Genomic DNA, 18,232 nt, shown 5'->3' with positions numbered 1-18,232 from the left:
GCTAGACAGGGAGGGGCGAAGGCCGAGAACTCCAGCGGCGCCGCGCGACATTGGGCAACCGGCGAAGGGGAGGAGTCAGGAGAAGAGAACGAGCTAATCAGGCGCGGCGTTCTGAAAGGGGGCGGAGCAGAAGCAGGGCGCTAGACAGGGAGGGGCGAAGGCCGAGAACTCCAGCGGCGCCGCCTTGAGCGCGCGTGCGCGCTCAGATTTCCTTCCCGTTGTAAAACCCTGGAGGCGTTCCTCTTAGGTCCCGCCCACCCTTCAATCATCGGAGGAGGTGGGAGGAGCCCTTCGAGATTCGCTCGCTGACGTCACCATCCCTCCCCCTCATTCGCCGCTTCTGGATTTTTGTTTTGTTGAGTTTCATCTTCCGGAGCTTCTCTGCCCCTCCTCTCCCCCCCCCCCCACCTCGCGCGCTGAATTTTCCTGTGACGAGGCGGGTGGAGAAACGATGGAGGAACAAAAAGAAAACGTGCCGCAGCGGGAGTTATCCGCCGACGTCAAGGAAGACAAAACAGAAGATCGCGCGCCCGGCTCGCTGGTGAGTCTTGCGGACGAGCCCCTTCCCTTCTCCTCGGATGTGCATTAGCCCCCCTCCCCCCACAGGCCGTGGCGTCATTGAGTCAGCGCGCGCCCACCGGCGCAGGTCACGTGAGCCGTTAAGAGCCGTTTGAAGCGGCGCGCGCAAGCCGCCGTTAATATCTCCGCCCCCCCCCCTCAGGCCCTTCATATGGCCCCGAATACGCTGCCCCGCCCCCACGTAAATTCAGTAACTGGGAGAAAACGTGGAGGCAGTGACAGACTTTGTATTTCTGGGCGCAAAGATTACTGCAGACGCTGACTGCAGCCAGGAAATCAGAAGACGTTTACTTCTTGGGAGGAGAGCAATGACAAATCTTGATAAAATAGTTAAGAGCAGAGACACCACACTGACAACAAAGGTCCGCATAGTTAAAGCAATGGTATTCCCCGTAGTAACCTATGGCTGCGAGAGCTGGACCATAAGGAAGGCTGAGCGAAGGAAGATAGATGCTTTTGAACTGTGGTGTTGGAGGAAAATTCTGAGAGTGTCTTGGACTGCAAGAAGATCAAACCAGTCCATACTCCAGGAAATAAAGCCAGACTGCTCACTTGAGGGAATGGTATTAAAGGCAAAACTGAAGTACTTTGGCCACATAATGAGAAGACAGGATACCCTGGAGAAGAGGCTGATGCTAGGGAAAGTGGCAGGCAAAAGGAAGAGGGGCCGACCAAGGGCAAGATGGATGGATGATATTCTGGAGGTGACAGACTTGACCTTGGGGGAGCTAGGGGTGGCGGCAGCCGACAGAAAGCTCTGGTGTGGGCTGGTCCATGAAGTTACGAAGAGTCGGAAACGACTGAACGAATAAACAACAACAAACAACAACTTCCAAGAAAATGTATCTAGGGTTAAGATGAGGGGAGGGCAGGCTTCAGGCTTGCACGGTCTTCTGTGTCTCCCCACCCGCGCACCTCGCCTCAGAACCACCAACTGGAGCTTGGTGCAAAAGACAGAAATAAGTTTATGGTTCCAGTAACTTTTGAATATCGTCCTTCCACCGCACACAAATCCACTCCTGCTTTATTATTCTTATTACATTTATATCCTGCCTTTTGTCCTCCAAAGAGCCCCCAAGGCAGCGTATATAATCCTCCTCTCCATTTTATCCTTACAACAACCACCCTGTGAGGTAATCTGTGACTGGCCCAAAGTCACCCAGTGAGTTTCCATGGCCAACTGGGGACTAGAATCCAGATCTCCCGACTCCCAGTCCAACACTTTAGCCACTACATCACATTGGCTTTAGTTTGTGTTATTTATTACACAGATTTGTATATCAGTCTCCCAAGCAGTTAACATAATAAAAATACAGTAAAATAACTGGTCTTCAAACAACGTTGTGGCTCTCTATTCAGGAAAAGCCTGCATGGAGATGTAGGTGTCGATCAATACTGTAGGAGCCTGTCTAATGCCAATGGGATGCACATTCAAGCTTTCTTCCTCTCAGCAATATAATTTAGGGCAGGGAGTGGAAGGGGTTGTCTTTATGTCGTACCTGTTATTAAACAATTGGGACTCAATAATCTTTGCTACTATGAAACATTCTACTCTTCCTTCTGCCCACCCTGATTAAGATTAATTGCTACCTGAGGCAGGCTTTGCCTGGTGGAAAAAAGAGTCTTAGGGCGCAATTCTATGCATGTAGGACTTCTTTCTGTCTAAACATGTGTAGTGATTGAATCCTTAAAGACTAACAAATTTGTTATTTATTATGATAGAGTCTTGTTTTAAAGGCTAAAAATGTATCTGAAGCCTGGGGGTGGGGGTGGGGAGGTTGATCATCCTAGATATATCTGAAACTCTCTGTAACACTGCGTGCATCCAATGAAGTGGGCTATAGTCTACCAAAGCTTATGCCAGAATAAATGTGTTAAGTTTTAAAAGAACCACAAGACTCTTTGTTGTTTGTGCTGCTATAGACTAACTTGGCTTCTGTGGAAATTAATTTTGACACTTTAAATACTAACAAACTTATTTATTGATTATGAATATTTTTATAAATATGTGGCTCTTGTAGAAGATGTTAATCTTGATTGTCTTGTGTTTTTTCTCATCTAATATATTCTAATCATATAGCCTTTCAACCAGAGTAAGCAGCGCTGTAGATTTGATTGTCAAGAAGATAATAAGAAATCCATGTGCAGTTCAAGTGACTTCAGTGACCCAATTTACAAAGAGATTTCTCTGACAAATGGTCATATCAATAGAATGAGCAGAGATGAGCTTAGAGCTAAACTCGCTGAATTCAAGCTTGATACCAGGTAAGCATTTGGCAACGGCCTGTCTTTGGACACAAGAATGCATTTCTGATTGCATATGTAAAGATGACCCAGTATTGTACTTTTAAACTGCTGAATAACCAAAGTTGTCTGAACAGTGTACAATGCATCAAAAGCATAATACAAATAATAAAACAAACAACTGAAGGATAAACCAAGGTAAAACCAGCAGCAAAGTATAAAACCATTACAACATTGTAAAACCAAATTAAAAGTAGTGGAACAGTACTGAAAGCAATAAAAGCAGCACTTAAAATGCCTGGGTGAATAAAAAGGTCTTCACCTGGCGCCAGAAAGACCACAACATAAGTGCTAGACAAGCCTCTCTGGGGAAAGCATTCCACAAACAGGGTGCCACCGCTGAAAACCCTCCTTTACTTGTAGCCACCTGCCTCACCTCTTTTGGTGTTGGCCCCTTTAAGAGAGCTTCAGACTTAATTTTCGGGTAGTGTAAATATGGGAGAAGTCATTCCTTCATATAACCTGGCCCCAAGCCATTTAGGGCTTGCAAGGTTAAAACCAGCACTTTGAATTGGGCTGAGAAACAAACTGGCAGCCAGCACAGATGAACTTCTTACAGGTAATTCCAAGGTTTTCACAGTAAAGTTATAAGTACAACTATATTGCTGAATGCTGCAGTAAAATGGGCAGGAGAAAGTCTTGAAAGGCTAATTTGGTGGGAGAAAAGAATTTAATGGTGAAATACAGGTACTAAGGGTGCAATACTACGTGTGTTTATACAGAAAAAATTCTTGCTGGGGAAAGTTGGGAGTTGTCGGATTTTTTCCTGTCCAAATATGCAAAGGATTGTGCCTAGTGTTCCTTAGGGCATCAGGTGTTTTTTTCTGATTCTTGAAATATTTTTGAACTTGCCATAAGATTGTTATGCCTTTTTCAAGGGATGTTTGCACAGTAAGAGGAACTTCCTTCTATGGCCTGTTGCATCAAAGCAGGCCATTACTGTGATTTCCTTTAGAGGAATTCACCAGAGGCAGGGCTGAAGTTTGCAGGGAGAGCCAACATACAAACAAACTGCTTTTAGCTCAGCACCATTCAGAAGCACTCTGGGTAGGTGGTGAACATAATATAATTTTTTTTTCCTTTGGCAGAGGAGTGAAAGATGTATTGAAAAAGAGGCTGAAAAACTACTATAAGAAAGAAAAGTTAATGCAAAAACAGCCTGCAAATGCAGATAATTACTATGATTACATCTGTGTTATTGACTTTGAAGCAACTTGTGAAGAAGGAAATCAACCTGAATTTACACATGAAATCATTGAGTTTCCTATTGTTTTATTAAACACTCGGACATTAGAAATAGTAAGTGGACCTGTTTCCTCTTGTTTAAGTACTTTTATAGCTGCTTCAAGAAGTGGAAGTAACATTTCAAATACAGAATCTAAAGTAAAGAGGATATGTATGGTATAGCCTTTTTTTAAAAAATAAGCAATCTCTATAAGAAAACTTTTAATCTGCGCTTGCTGTTCAATTTAAAAGCACTTTGTCCAGCTGAATATTAAAAATAATTTTATGTATGTTCCTGCTAGCAGAGTAAACATATCTGGAAACCCTGGGGGGGGGGGGAAGCAACTTGAGAATGGGGTATGATTTTGAATGGAAAATGTAGCTAGTCAGGACAGGGCTAAGGACCCTGCCATTAATCGACTCAAAATTACAGCACCCTGAGGCTGCTTAAAATGTAGTTTCATTATCTACAGTTGTGTGTGGCAAGGTTTGCTCTGGGAGCAGTTCATGATCACACCTGTACTTTTATACAAGTACACCATGGCCATAATGGTGTGTGCATAGTTCCCTAACAGCTACTGTATACTAACTGTCTTGGTGCTGCTTGTGAACCAGCAAAAATAACCTGGAGAATGTCCCTGTCCATAAGAACAAGTGTGGCTGCAGTTCTTTTTCATAAATGATATATGAAAATATTGAAGTTTCACTGTTGGGTGCTAAGTTATAAATACAATTAATCTTTCCTTTTTCTGGATACTTGCTGATTATTACCCTAATTATTAGCCTTTATTTTCTACTAAAATGCTGTATAAGGAATGGATAGTCTGTGTTTCTGCTGCGTTGTTGCCAAATCATCTATATTTTAATTCAATCTTGTAGGAGGACACATTTCAAAACTATGTGAAACCAGAGATTAATCCTCAGCTTTCAGATTTCTGCATTAACTTGACGGGAATCTCTCAGGTAACATACTTCTCAGCTGACCACAGTCATAAACATAGATGAAACAGATGATTCTTAAAGGTTACTAGTTTTGAAGTGTTTGGCATCCAGTTCCAAAGATTTATTAGGTATATTGATGGCCTTCTGATTAAGTGTGTTTAGGACTGAGCCTCCTGACTTCCCGTTTTCCTTCCAAATTAACTTCTTTTAAATCAATAACTCAACCACATTATTATTATTATTATTATTATTTGCATTTTTATACCGCCCAATAGCCGAAGCTCCCTGGGCAGTTCACAAAAACTAAAACAATTCAAAGTGTATAACAAACAGTATAAAAAATGATATAAATTAAAACATCCTGAAAATATTCTAAAATTTAACTGGATAGGCCTGTCGGAATAGATCAGTCTTTATTGCTTTTTTAAATTCTAAAAGACTGTCAAGTTGACGAATCTCCGGCAGGCCATTCCACAGTCTGGGAGCAGCAGAAGAGAAGGTCCTCTGGGTAACAGTTGTTAATCTAGTTTTTGCTAGCTGAAGTGGATTCTTCCCAGAGGACCTGAGTGTGCGGGGCGGATTGTACGGGAGAAGGCGATCCCGCAGGTAGCCTGGACCCAAACCATGTAGGGCTTTAAAGGTAATAACCAACACTTTGTACTTCGCCCGGAAACTAATCGGCAGCCAGTAAAGAGATTTTAAAACTGGTGTAATGTGGTCACCCCTAGGTGTACCAGTGACCAGCCTGGCTGCGATATTTTGGACTAATTGAAGTTTCTGGACTAGGCACAGAGGTAGCCCCATGTAGAGTGCATTACAGAAGTCAAGCCTCGAAGTTACCAGTGCGTGCACTACCGTCTTTAGGTCTTCCAACTCTAGGAAGGGGCGCAGCTGGCGTATCAGCCGAAGCTGATAGTAGGCACTCCTGGCCGTCGCATCTATCTGGCTGTCATTTGGAGCGACGGATCCAGAAGCACCCCCAAGCTGCGAACACAGTCTTTCAGGGGAAGTGTAACCCCATCCAGAACCGGTTGACACACCTCCAAACCTAGGTTGTGGCCTTTGACAGCGAGCACCTCTGTCTTGTCTGGATTCAGCTTCAGTTTGTTTTTCCTCATCCAGCCCATTACCGCCTCCAGGCATTCATTCAGAGGAGACACACTATCCTTAGCTGACGCTGTTATTGAAGGCATAGAGAAATATATTTGGGTGTCATCAGCATACTGATAGCACCCCGCCCCATGCCTCCGGATGATCTCTCCCAGCGGTTTCATGTAAATATTAAATAGCATTGGGGAAAGGATGGCACCTTGCAGTACACTGCACAGCAGCTCCTTTTTTGAGGAGCAGCTATCCCCAAGCATCACCATCTGGAACCTGCCCGAGAGGTAGGACTGGAACCACCGAAGGACAGTGCCTCCAATTCCCAATCCTCTCAGGCGATCCAGAAGGATACCATGGTCAATGGTATCGAAAGCTGCCGAGAGGTCCAAGAGTACCAGCAGGGACACCCTCCCCCTGTCAATACTCAGGCATAGATCATCCGCTAAGGCGACCATGGCGGTCTCAACTCCGTATCCTGCTCTAAAGCCAGTTTGAAATGGGTCTAGAAAATCTGTGTCATCCAAAACTGCTTGAAGTTGGTGAGCAACCGCCCTCTCAATCACCTTGCCCAGAAACGGAAGATTTGATACTGGTTGATAGTTGTTAAGATCCAGAGGGTCCAGGGAGGACTTTTTTAGAAGTGGCCGTACCACCACTTCTTTTAAACATGATGGAAAACTCCCCTCCCTGAGAGATGCATTAATAATACATTGTAGTTGTAATCTAACTGCATCTCCTCCCTGGGCGACCAACCAAGAAGGACAGGGATCGAGAGGGCAAGTCATCTTCCTCACTCTTCCAAGCAGCTTGTCCACGTCCTCGGTACTCACCAACTGAAACTGATCCAGTGTAATCCTGCTCGCAGAGTTGCTGGACACTCCATTGTCAGCTTCTGCTATAATGTGTGTGTCTAAGTTGGCTCTTATCTGAGAGATTTTATCTGTGAAATGATCATTAAAGGCATCACAGCAAACTACCGAAGGCTCTAAAGTCAGGTTCTGTGTTAGTGGTTTTCAACCTGTAATCTGTTGGCTCTTGGGGTTCCTTGCATACCAGTGATAAACTTCTAATTGAGGAACACAGTTAAACAAAAAAGCTTCCCTAAAAGACACTTTAAAACAATTTCTACCATTATTAGCTTCCCTGGCAATGCACAGTCACTGGACAGTCTTGAACGCATTCTTGGTTGCACTCTCAGTAGGACATTGGTAAAATCTAGAATGTGCCTCAAATTTAGGAGTTCATTGAGAGATGTATAAAGGTTTCTTGGCAGACAAATTGAGGTTCAATTTTTTTTTTGAAAAGCACTATTGTGGGGATAAAGGAGAATATAAGCAAGAATGAAGCCAGCAAGAATGTACACAGTGTTTAGATGGTAAGTGTATATGTTGAGATGGGATACCTCCATCTTGTGTGTGTGAGAGCTTTGGCTACTGGGTGGTATAATTAAATAACTAAATAAAGATAAATACATCTTAGATTTCAGTAGCTTTATTGCTAAATACCCAGTGTCCACTGCTGGCAGAATAGCCACAAGGCATGTTTGTTGTAAGGATATGGCCTTGAAACTCATTATGTTCCTAACAGTTAAGTAACAATGCACTTAACCAACTCACATCCCTGAATCTGCTAAAAGATTATTACACTGTATGTAATTGTTAACTACCAATCTAGCGTTAACTACTTTACATTTTACAAGCTTTAAGATGATGATACTTATTTTAGTGTTAAGATTTCCATAGAACAGAAAATCAGTACCAGTTTTGAACAGTTTTGAAGTTCAAAACTGGTACTGGTATTATAATGGTTTGAGTGACATGAAAGGTCATGAATGGGAACTTTTTGCCAAAGCCTGATTACCAGTATGGGCAAAGCTGGAGAGGGATGGAGAGAATTGGGAGAAAAGAGAGCAAAGTGAGAAGAAAAGGGGAAAGAATGTGTGTGTGTAAGAAAGAGTGTGTATGTGATGTGGTTCTGGCCCTGCCTGCTGCTGGCATGTCACCTCTGGCAGATTTCCCCCAATAGAATGTGGCCCTTGTAGAGGGGGGAATTCCCTGTTCCTTCCCTAAACAACAGAACATATCAGAAAGCAATATATTTTTGTTTTATTGCTAGTTTTATTTTTGGAAACATATAAATTTTCTAGCAAACTTTTAATAATTTGTACAGTCCAAAGTCCCATTTTATATTAATCTTACATCTCAAAATGTGTTCCTCAATGTCTTTTTTTAAAAACTTGGCTCCTAGTAAGCAACGTTTGTATTTTCATTAATTGCTGGTGTTACATATTTACAGGACGTTGTAGACAACGCAGTTGAATTTCCAAAAGTTCTGCAACATGCTGTAGATTGGATGAAGCAGAAGGAACTGGGAAGTAGATATAGCTATTCCATATTAACTGATGGGTATGTAATGGAAAGAACATTTTTTGTTTGTTTGTTCGTTTTTGCTTTGTTTGATTTTTGTGTGTGTGTGTGCTTATATATATTATATTTTGTGTTGTAGTGTTTTTTATTTATTGGTGTTTGGAAACAAAAAAAGATTAATCTAAAAAAAAGAGAGTTACTCATGTGTTTACTTGAATAAATTTACATGTTTTTAAACTGCAAAACAGGTAATCTTACTGTCAGTCAAGTAATATGTATTGCAAAACCCAAGCTACATTGGTATTCTTAAATATTTCTTTGTTAGCTTTCTTTGCATTGCATCATTGGAAGCGTTCAGGTAGGACCTGAAGGTGCTTCTGCATTTTTGACCTGAATTGGACACTATGATGCTTACATAAAGGAATTCCCAAACCCTCCTGTATCTCTCCCCTCCTGCCATCTAGTGCTGCTCCTGAGCAGAATAATATTGTACCTGATTTAAGAGGATTTCCATATCCTGGAGCATTAGGTGATATTCTGAAGAGAAAAGGGTTATAGAAATATCATCTGTAATATAATATAATCCTCCACCTACTAGATGCTTACTTCCAGTTGAACTTAATGGGGTTAATTTTAAGTATGTTAGTATCCACATGGGCAAACACAAAACAGGAGACCATTACACGGATACTATAAATATAAACTGTGCAACTAGATGACTAGATAAAAGCAATATTAATATCCTTATAAGAATTAAAACCTTTGGCAAATAAAAATATTTTACTGCCATCTTAGCAGTGTTGGTGTCTAGAGAGAGAATTCCATAACCTCTGTGGTGATGCCTATCTTTTACCATCCTTCCTCAGGGTTGAGATCTTCAGAGACGGCTCCTTTACCAGGGCCATCTCTGTGATGACAAACCAACTTTGGAATGCTCTCCTTAGGGAGACAAGAAGACTAGTGCTGTCTCTGAATTATTTTTGGCACCAAATTAAAATGCCCACGTACAATTGAATTAAATACCCAATATAATTGATAAAAGATTGGTTGGGTTTCAGGTTTTGTGTCTTTGTTTATCTTTTAAAGTTATATTGATCTGGTTTACAGATAACAGCAACCCAAGTTGTTTTTTTAAAAAGCCTGTGTTGTCATGAATGAGCCAGTGTGCTAGCCACAGCTTGATTACCCCTTCTGCCAGTTGGAGCATTGAAACGAACCAGGGACGCTCCATCCTGGGTTGTTTAACATGAGGTCCAAACCCAGAACTTTGCCTTGTGTCTTTCTTGACAAACCATAGTTGAAACCCAGGGTTTAACCAGAGTTCTGGGCTCAGACATTATATAAAACAACCCAAGAATAGACCATCCCAAGAATAGACCACTCCTGCCAAGAGAAGGAGTTAAGTGGAAGTGATTGAGCAGAATGCGCTTGCGTACTGACCCATTCACCACAATTTACCTTTTTTTAAAAAAATAACTGGTTAGTCATTATGTACGAACCGGGCCATTATACTGTTTTTATAATTCTATGTACACTGCTCTGGGATTGCCTCTGGCAATGGAAGAATATTAGAGAAAGTTAGAAAATAAAAAGGACCTTTGAATATTAAACAGTTAGAGAGATTCTTATGGGAGTTCATAGTCCATCAGATAGTTCCTCATATGTAAATTCCGTTGACATCAAAGGGACTTCTCATACCAGAACCACACGGTTAAAACACTACATTTTTTTCTTTTTTAAGGTCTTGGGATATGAGTAAATTTTTAAATATCCAGTGCCGTGTTAGCCGTCTGAAATACCCTTCTTTTGCTAAGAAGTGGATCAATATTCGCAAATCCTATGGAAACTTCTACAAGGTTCGTATCTAGGCGACTTATCTTTTCTGAAAAAATCAGTGTACAGCTGGGAAAAGTGGTAGTCCAGCAAACTCCTTTTCAGTGTTAGGCACAGGAAGGAGTCTATTATGTATTCTGACTAGCAAGAATTTGGCTTCCATTCAAGTAAGTGGCAAGAAAATGTTTGTGAACCCCTTAAGATTGTCACTTATTTCCAATCTGAAGTGTTTAGATCTTAAACTAACCCCATAATCCTAGATAAAGAACCCTAGGTAATCTGATTAAACAAACATAATGCTTCTTAACATTTATTCAACATTCAGTATCCATGTGTGAAAAAGTATGTGAACCTTTAGATTCAATACCCCTTGAGTAGCAGCGACTTCAAGTAAACGTTTCCTGTAACTGTTGCTCAGTCTCTCACATCCATTTTCATGAATTTTGGCCCATTCCTCCTTACAAAACTGCTTCAACTCAGTGACATTTGAGGGCTTCCTTGGATGAACAGCTTGCTTTGGGTCTTGCCACAACATTTCGATGGGATTTAGGTCTGGACTTTGGCTAGGCCATTCTAAAACATGGAATTTCTTTTTCCACAGCCATTCTTTTGTAGATCTGCTTGTATGTTTAGGATCATTGTCTTGTTGCATGTCCACTCCATTTTTGGTTCAACTTCAGCTTGAATGTCAGGATGGCCTGACATTTTCCTCTAGAATCTTCTGATACACTGCAGAATTCATGGTTGTATCAATGATGGCAAGCCGTCCAGGTCCTGAGGCAGCAAAGCAGGCCCAAACCATCACATTCCCACCACCATGCTTGACAGTTGGGTTGAGGTTCTTCTGTTCAAACTCAGTGTTCGATTTTTGCCAAAAATTTCTCATCGAGACCAAAAGTTCTACCTTTGTCTCATCTGTCCAGAGAACATTGTTCCAGAAGCCTTGGGGATCCTCTATGTGAACTTCAGATGGACAGCAGTGTTCTCTTTACAGAGCAGTGGTTTCTTCCTGGCTGTCCTCCATTCTTGTTTAGTCTCTTTTCTGATTCTTGAGTCGTGAACACCTTGGATGTTACTCTGGGGTTCTTTTTTACTTTCTGATGATGGGCCCATTTGTTCTTGGAGAGATTTTGGTAAGATGACCACTCCTGGGTAGAGTGACTGTGGTCTTGAACCTTCCCCATTTGTAGGCTATCTGTCTGACAATAGATTGGTGGAGCCCCAAATCCTTAGAAATTTTTTTTGTAACCCTTTCTAGATTGATAAGCAGCAATAACTGCTTTTCTGAAGTCCTCAGAGATATTTTTGATCGTGGCATGACATGTTTCCACACAACTGTATGGTGAAAACCAAACTCACAAAGTTTCTGATTCTTTTATAGGGTGGACCCTCCCAAACTTGCCTCTGAAGATCTGCCTAATTACTTAAACACCTGATTTAAATTTTTCCCTTTAATTGAGCTGATGCAATCAGGGGTTCACTTACTTTGCACATACCCTGATTCTTAAGTAGTCTTTGTTCGCCTAACTTGCATAATTTGTATTTTATTTCATAAGATATCGAATTGGTTAATTTAAACCCTATTGGATACTCAGAGAAGGACTGATTATGATACACAAAGGCTATCATGGTAAAATTGTGGGATTTGCATAATTATCATTAGGGTTTGCAAACCTTTTTTTGCCAATATAGCACAGTTTCAAAATTCACAACCCAAAACTTTGCTTTTTGTCAAAAAAACTTTCACTTCCAGGGCTGCAGCACACATGTAACTGCAGAGCCAGTGTGGTGTAGTGGCTAAGGTGTTGGACTGGGAGTTGGGAGATCCGGGTTCTAGTCCCCACTTGGCCATGGAAACCCACTGGGTGACTTTGGGCCAGTCAGACTCTCGGCCCAACCTACCTCACAGGGTTGTTGTTGTGAGGATAGAATGGAGAGGAGGAGAAGGATTATGTACGCCGCCTTGGGTTCCTTGGAGCAAAAAGGTGGGATATAAATGAAATAATAAAAAATAAATAACATAAATTACTCCTGCTGTGGGAGAAAATCTACATCCATAATGCTGTATGTGGTGTTCCCTTAAGTACTCCATGCATTCTTCATCATTACTGCCGTTAGAGCAAGGGTGCAGAGGCTCAGGTCTGGGGGCCAAATCCAGCCCTCTAGGGTTTTGAGATCGCCACACCGCTTTCCTCTGATCACTGCTATTATTATTATTATTATTATTATTATTATTATTATTATTATTATTTACATTTATATGCCGCCCCATAACTGAAGCTCTCTGGGTAGTTTACAAAAGTTAAAAACAGGCCCCCGAGCTGAAAAATTTCAGTACCCTTAGATAGACCATTTAAAGTGATGGGTCCCAGTGAGAGATGTGATAGGTTGGAGGACAACTTGGGGTCTCTCTCCACCTTCTACCGCCATTATGGGTTTTCTCCATTTCTGCTTTAGTATCGTTCGTTTCCATTGTCAGGTTCCCAGAAGCCAGACTAAACTATCAACCATGCTTGAAAAGCTTGGAATGGACTATGATGGAAGGCCTCACAGTGGGCTTGATGATTCTAAGAACATCGCGCGGATAGCAATTCGTATGCTTCAGGATGGGTGTGAACTCCGGGTGAATGAGAAATTACACGGTGGGTTGCTGCTGACAGTCTCTTCCTCTGTCCCAATAGAGGGAGCTCCTGCACCACAGATGCCCAGGTTTCGATAAAGCTTAGAAACTCCTGCATCCGAGGACCAAATCCAATACCTCCTAGGACTTCAATAGGCTGTTTCAGTGGACATAAAAACCCTGTTTCTTCCCAATTTAACACCTCTCTGACATTTACGATTTGTCACAATACCACAGATGTACTTAATAACGTTTGTTAATTTTAGGTCCCTCTTAGTTGATCCCACTAAGTTTGATAAGACTTTTCTCAGTAGTTTTTAGTAGTTTGCTATAAAATAAAGGCAAACTGAACCACACAGTGTGATCTGCAGTTGTAAGACTGCTCTTTACCTAACAAGTGGTTGCAATAAGTGTTGAACAGCATGGTGGGGTGGGTTTTTCCTTACCTTTTTTAAAAATAAAAAGATCTGCTTGACTGTGTAGACCATTGACCAAGTTGGCTGTGGGTGTTGTTAAAGTCTATCTATCTTTAGCCCAATTAATAGATAATTCATACAGTAATAACAAACATTTGTCTTTTTTTGTATTCAAAATGTTTTTGGTCTCAGTCTGCCAAAATTAGACACCTTTTAGTCTCACTAAATTCAGCTGGCGAGTTAAGCATGTGATTAACACTCTCCCATTGAAATCAGTGGAACTGAAATGTGCTTAACATTGACTGGGTTACATTTCTGCTTATTTTTCTTTTTTCTATTATGTATCAAATAGTGCGGTGTTGCAAGTCCACTCTACCTCTTGTAAAAAGATAAGTGGAAAGGCATATTTTCATAATAATTTCATACAGGATTTGGCTTGAGATTTGAGGTGAATATTGCATGAATTCATTCCTGTGACCAAATACAAGCTTGTTACTTGTATATGTGTGTATTATGCCAAACAATTGGAAAAGTCTATAAATTCTTGTTTCCAACTTTCAAGTCATGTAATTTGCAAAAGTTGTCTTTAATAACTACTACTTCATTTTCTAGTGGTACATGAATATAATGTAATATTTTAATACATTTATGTATAGCTTTTACCCATGTTGGTGAGTAGATACTTCTGCCTTTTGAACTGTTTTTTCACGTTTCATTCTGCCCTTCTAACAAGCCAAGTGAGCAATCCTATGTCCTCTGGACAGCGTCATAGGATTTCGGTTTCCCGGCTCCAAGGTCAGAGCCAGAAAACCACATTCTCCGCCTCTTTCCCCTCCCCCCCCCCTTGTAGGCGACGTGGAGAGAATGATGCCTGCTACCTCTCGAAGCTTGGAAAACAGAGCACAGAGATGGGCATCCTAGAGGCAGTGAAGGGAGGAGACTCTGGTGACAGCCATACGATACACCCTATGGCCTCCCCAACCTCCTTCCTTCCCCAAAGCTTCTGCTAGACTGGCAAAACACCCATCTAGCTTAAATGCAGAGTGCTGCATTGGATACTTGTAAGCCTCTGAGTTTGGAGGCTTAGGAGTACCCAGCACGAGATCCGATAAGGCGCAATCCTAAGTTTATGTTTGTGTTATCCTGTTTTATTATCATAACAACTTGGAGGAAGTGTGAGAGAGTGAGTACCTCAAGTTACCCAGTGAGCACTAGCTGTGTATTCACATCTGGGCATATTAAATATAAGTTTTAGGGATACTTACATTCCTTTGATTAAAATCACAGTGTAGTTTTTATTTCTAGGGTTTTGCATCTTGCTGTGTTGTGGCTTAACCATTACAGTGTCAATTAAGTAGTTCTGCTCAATCTTTCCAGAAACTCCCCCTAGCCCCTGTCTGCCATCTCCAGGTATCGAAGAGCGGCTTCCTGCAGTTGGTATGCAAATATACAAGTGTACATGACCTATGGGAGTGGTAAATTTAAGAATGAATTGCGCCATTCTAAAGGTATTCTTGCTACCTTTGAGTCAGCTATGTTAGAGCAATATCCGTACTTGATATAACCTGACAGAATGGGACAGTTTAGCCTTGTACACCATGATACTATCACTGCCAGTTCAAATCACAGGAAGTGGTCCACTGACAGCTTAGGCAGGAACTCACCAACTGTATGTGCATCGTTTGTTAAGTGTAAACATTTCTCATTTATCTCTCCAAGAATTCTTATCCAAGTATATATGGTCTCTTTTGGACTAGTTAATGTTTCTCTCTCTTTTTTTTTTTTTTGTAAAGTAAATCCTCCCACAATTTAGTTACAAATTCTGCTGATAGTGCTACCTCTTCGAAGTAGAAAGCTATTTGAAATTTTTGGCAATAAAGGGGATGAATGTTAAAGGCCAGAGTCTGTCACATAATTTTCTAAATTAGGCATAATGCCATTTGATTCAGTGAATAGCTGAAGGTCTCTTTGTCAATCTAGGTTAATGCACTTGGGGGGAAATTTTGTTAGTGGGCAGACATCTGTTGGAAATCTGTTTTCTTATAGCCTGAGCTGAAGGCATGCTAAAGTAGCACAATTGTCTAGGACAAGGGAATGCTGACAGTTATGGAAGGGCAACATCACAAACAGTTTTGCAAGTCTTCAGGACTCAGCTAAGCATCTAAAGAAGCTTAGTGCCCTCACAGGATAATGTTCCCCAACCATGCAATGGAGCACACTAGTGTGATGTCAGAAGCCATGAAAAATTAAGCCACCATGTTGAATGGGCCAACCACACTATGTCCCTGGGATTGGGGAGATATGATGTAGCTATGATTTCCCTCACTCTTGCTAACTTTACAAGCAGCACCGTGATGGAAGGGCAGAATGAGGATGCACTGGGATTCCTTGATACAGCATATGTTATAGCTGATGGCTACTTGGGAAAAACCCAGTTCCATCCCTTCCTGGGCAAAGGGAAGGCTGGGAAATAATATTAACTGGGAAATAATATCACAAGAACGATGCCTGCCCATTGATGTGGGAGCCAAGCAAGAAAACGTTTGGGTATATTTTAAAGTGCATCCAATAAAGTGTGCATCCAATTTTAATTCAGAAGCAATTCCACCAGGTGTCGAAAGCTTGGGGAAATACTGGCATTGTTAAGTGTACCATGCAAGGTAATACATTAACCATCCCATAGTGCAAAAGACATAGATTAAAGGTCCTTTCACGTAATTGCAATAATGCTAAAGATACTATGAATTCCACTATGAATTCATAAGTCTACTAAACTAGCAGTTTTAAAACTTTCTACCTTCAGGGAACATACTGCACTTTGCTAGTTTGTCACAGAATCTCTGAGCACTGCCAGAGGATTCTGGAGTGCTCACAGGATGAGGTAGTAGCCAGTGGGGCATAGTGGTTAGAGTGCTGGACTTGCCCAGGAAGACAATTCAAATCTCTACTCAGTTATGATGCCCACAAAGTTACCTTGAATCAGTTGTTGTCTTTCAGCCCTCTCAAGATGGTTTTGAGAGTAGGGATAGTTCTATGAGTGCTGAGTTCCTTTGAGGAAGATAGGGTGGCTGGACAGTTGGACTTCGCCATATGAACTGAAAATATACTCCATCATGAATTCCCTAGAGATGCACTGAGAAGATTGGTACTTCTGGGCAAACATATATTTTAGGTATTAAGTTATTTCAGGGAAGCTGGTCTGCCACTGCTGAAAGTACTTCTTTACACAGTGCATAATTCATTTATGGAATTCGTTGCCATAAAATGTCATGGCCTATAGCTTAGATGGATTTAAAAGGGGGTTAGTCAAATTTGTGGAGGGAGATCGGTCTATCAATGGCTGACAAGTGAGATCTGTAACAAAATGCTCCTGCTAACTAGCCAAGGTCCTCCAGGATTCTCCATTCCATTCCCTCACCTCTATTTCTCCCTAAGCAGCTCAGTCTTCATGGGACTCATTGGTTTTGTTCCTTGAACAACAATTTTTGTTGTTCATACCTCTCTTCTGTGCCTGGATGGTGGCATTTTGGTTTCATAAGGATCCACACTTGGAGAATGAGTTAGTATATACATAGCCCTGATGGTGGACTTACCGCAGGCATCTGATTGACCAGTATAGGAAGCAGGATACTAGAGTAGATCAACCTTCAGTCTGATCAAACAGGACTTTTCTTACATCCCCGTGTTACCTTCACATTGCAGAACCCCTGCTATCCCCTGAACATTTCATTCTTTCATGAAGAGGATTTTTTCTTAGAAGCTGAAACATGTTACGGCAGTGCACATGGTTACTGGAAAAAATGTTGCTGACTGAAAAGGAGAGAGAATCTCAAATTCTCATGCAAAGAGTCAGCACAAGGTTATCAATTGTCTGTAAACAAGGTGATAGATCACCAACAGACACCTGCTTGCTGAATGTATTGTGGGGATAAAGGCTAAAAAAAGAACGGCTGCCCCAGGATAGCTTTGATTCATCTGTTTGTTGCAAAATCCTTATCTAGGGGCAGGATCCAGCCAAAGTTAAGCCTATATACACCAGTTCCTAGGAAACGTGGGCAGGAGATGCTGTTGTACCCGTGTCCTACTTGTGGGTGCTGGGTTGACAGCTGCTTGGCCACTGTGTGAACAGTGTGCCAGACTAGATGGATCCTTGATCTGATCCAGCATGGCTGTTCTTATGTCTTTAAGCATATTTTAAGTCCCATCACTTTAGAACCTTAAGGACATGCTTCAATCTCCCATTGAAATCAGTGGGATGTAAACTTGCTTAATTTTGGCTGGACTGTGCTCTACATTTTCAAAACTTTCTGCAAACTGTCACACAGAGAGAGATCCGGAAGCATTACCCATATGACAGTCTGGATGCATTACCCCACAAGATTGCAGTGCTCATGTGCAGCACATGGCTGGATGCATCTTTAGATGGAAATAGGGATGAGCAACTGATGCTATCGCTTGTTACGCTTCCTCATTGGTCACGACTGCAGCAGGACCAAGGGCTTTACTTACATCTGTTTTCCCATTTATTTTCCTTCAGTAGGACTGTTTTAGGTATTCCCACCCAGTCTTTTAAAGCCCATGAGAGTGGTTGCTGTTGTGCTCATTTTGTCTCTTACCTAATTTATTTACTTTACCATTCCGGTAACAAAGTCCTAACTAGGTTACTCAATTGCCTGTGCAGGTAAACAATTCGATTGAGTTCGATGTCCTGACCTCTACTACAAAATTAACAAAAGTATTAAGAATTTCTGAGACACCCAACTTTGTAATTTTAAGTACGAAAACTAAGGACATGATTTAGCCAAAGTTAAGCTTTTGGGGGACCACTAATTTCAATAGAATTA

General features: G+C 41.5%; 1 protein-coding gene across 1 annotated transcript; it reads left to right on the top strand.

The window, feature by feature from the left end:
• The first annotated feature begins 382 nt into the window (after positions 1-382).
• ERI1 (exoribonuclease 1) lies at positions 383-15,283 on the top strand. Its single transcript, XM_063129038.1, has 7 exons — positions 383-541; positions 2,660-2,844; positions 3,972-4,182; positions 4,987-5,070; positions 8,449-8,558; positions 10,261-10,375; positions 12,832-15,283. Exons 1-7 carry the CDS (start codon positions 452-454, stop codon positions 13,069-13,071), a joined length of 1,035 nt encoding a protein of 344 aa, XP_062985108.1. The 5' UTR covers positions 383-451; the 3' UTR covers positions 13,072-15,283.
• The last annotated feature ends 2,949 nt before the right edge of the window (positions 15,284-18,232 follow it).

Source organism: Elgaria multicarinata, chromosome 6 (assembly GCF_023053635.1).
Source record: "Elgaria multicarinata webbii isolate HBS135686 ecotype San Diego chromosome 6, rElgMul1.1.pri, whole genome shotgun sequence".
Classification (NCBI taxonomy): Eukaryota; Metazoa; Chordata; class Lepidosauria; order Squamata; family Anguidae; genus Elgaria; species Elgaria multicarinata.
Note: the sequence above shows the minus strand (reverse complement) of the source record. Positions and strands in the feature narration are given on the sequence as shown.

What these genes read in the sequence shown, in the direction of transcription:
- ERI1 (XM_063129038.1), top strand. Translation starts at nt 452, where the DNA reads ATGGAGGAACAAAAAGAAAACGTGCCGCAGCGGGAGTTATCCGCCGAC. An exon ending in ACACTCGGACATTAGAAATA is followed by an intron (nt 4,183 to 4,986) that starts GTAAGTGGACCT and finishes TCAATCTTGTAG; the next exon opens with GAGGACACATTTCAAAACTA. An exon ending in CCTATGGAAACTTCTACAAG is followed by an intron (nt 10,376 to 12,831) that starts GTTCGTATCTAG and finishes TTCCATTGTCAG; the next exon opens with GTTCCCAGAAGCCAGACTAA.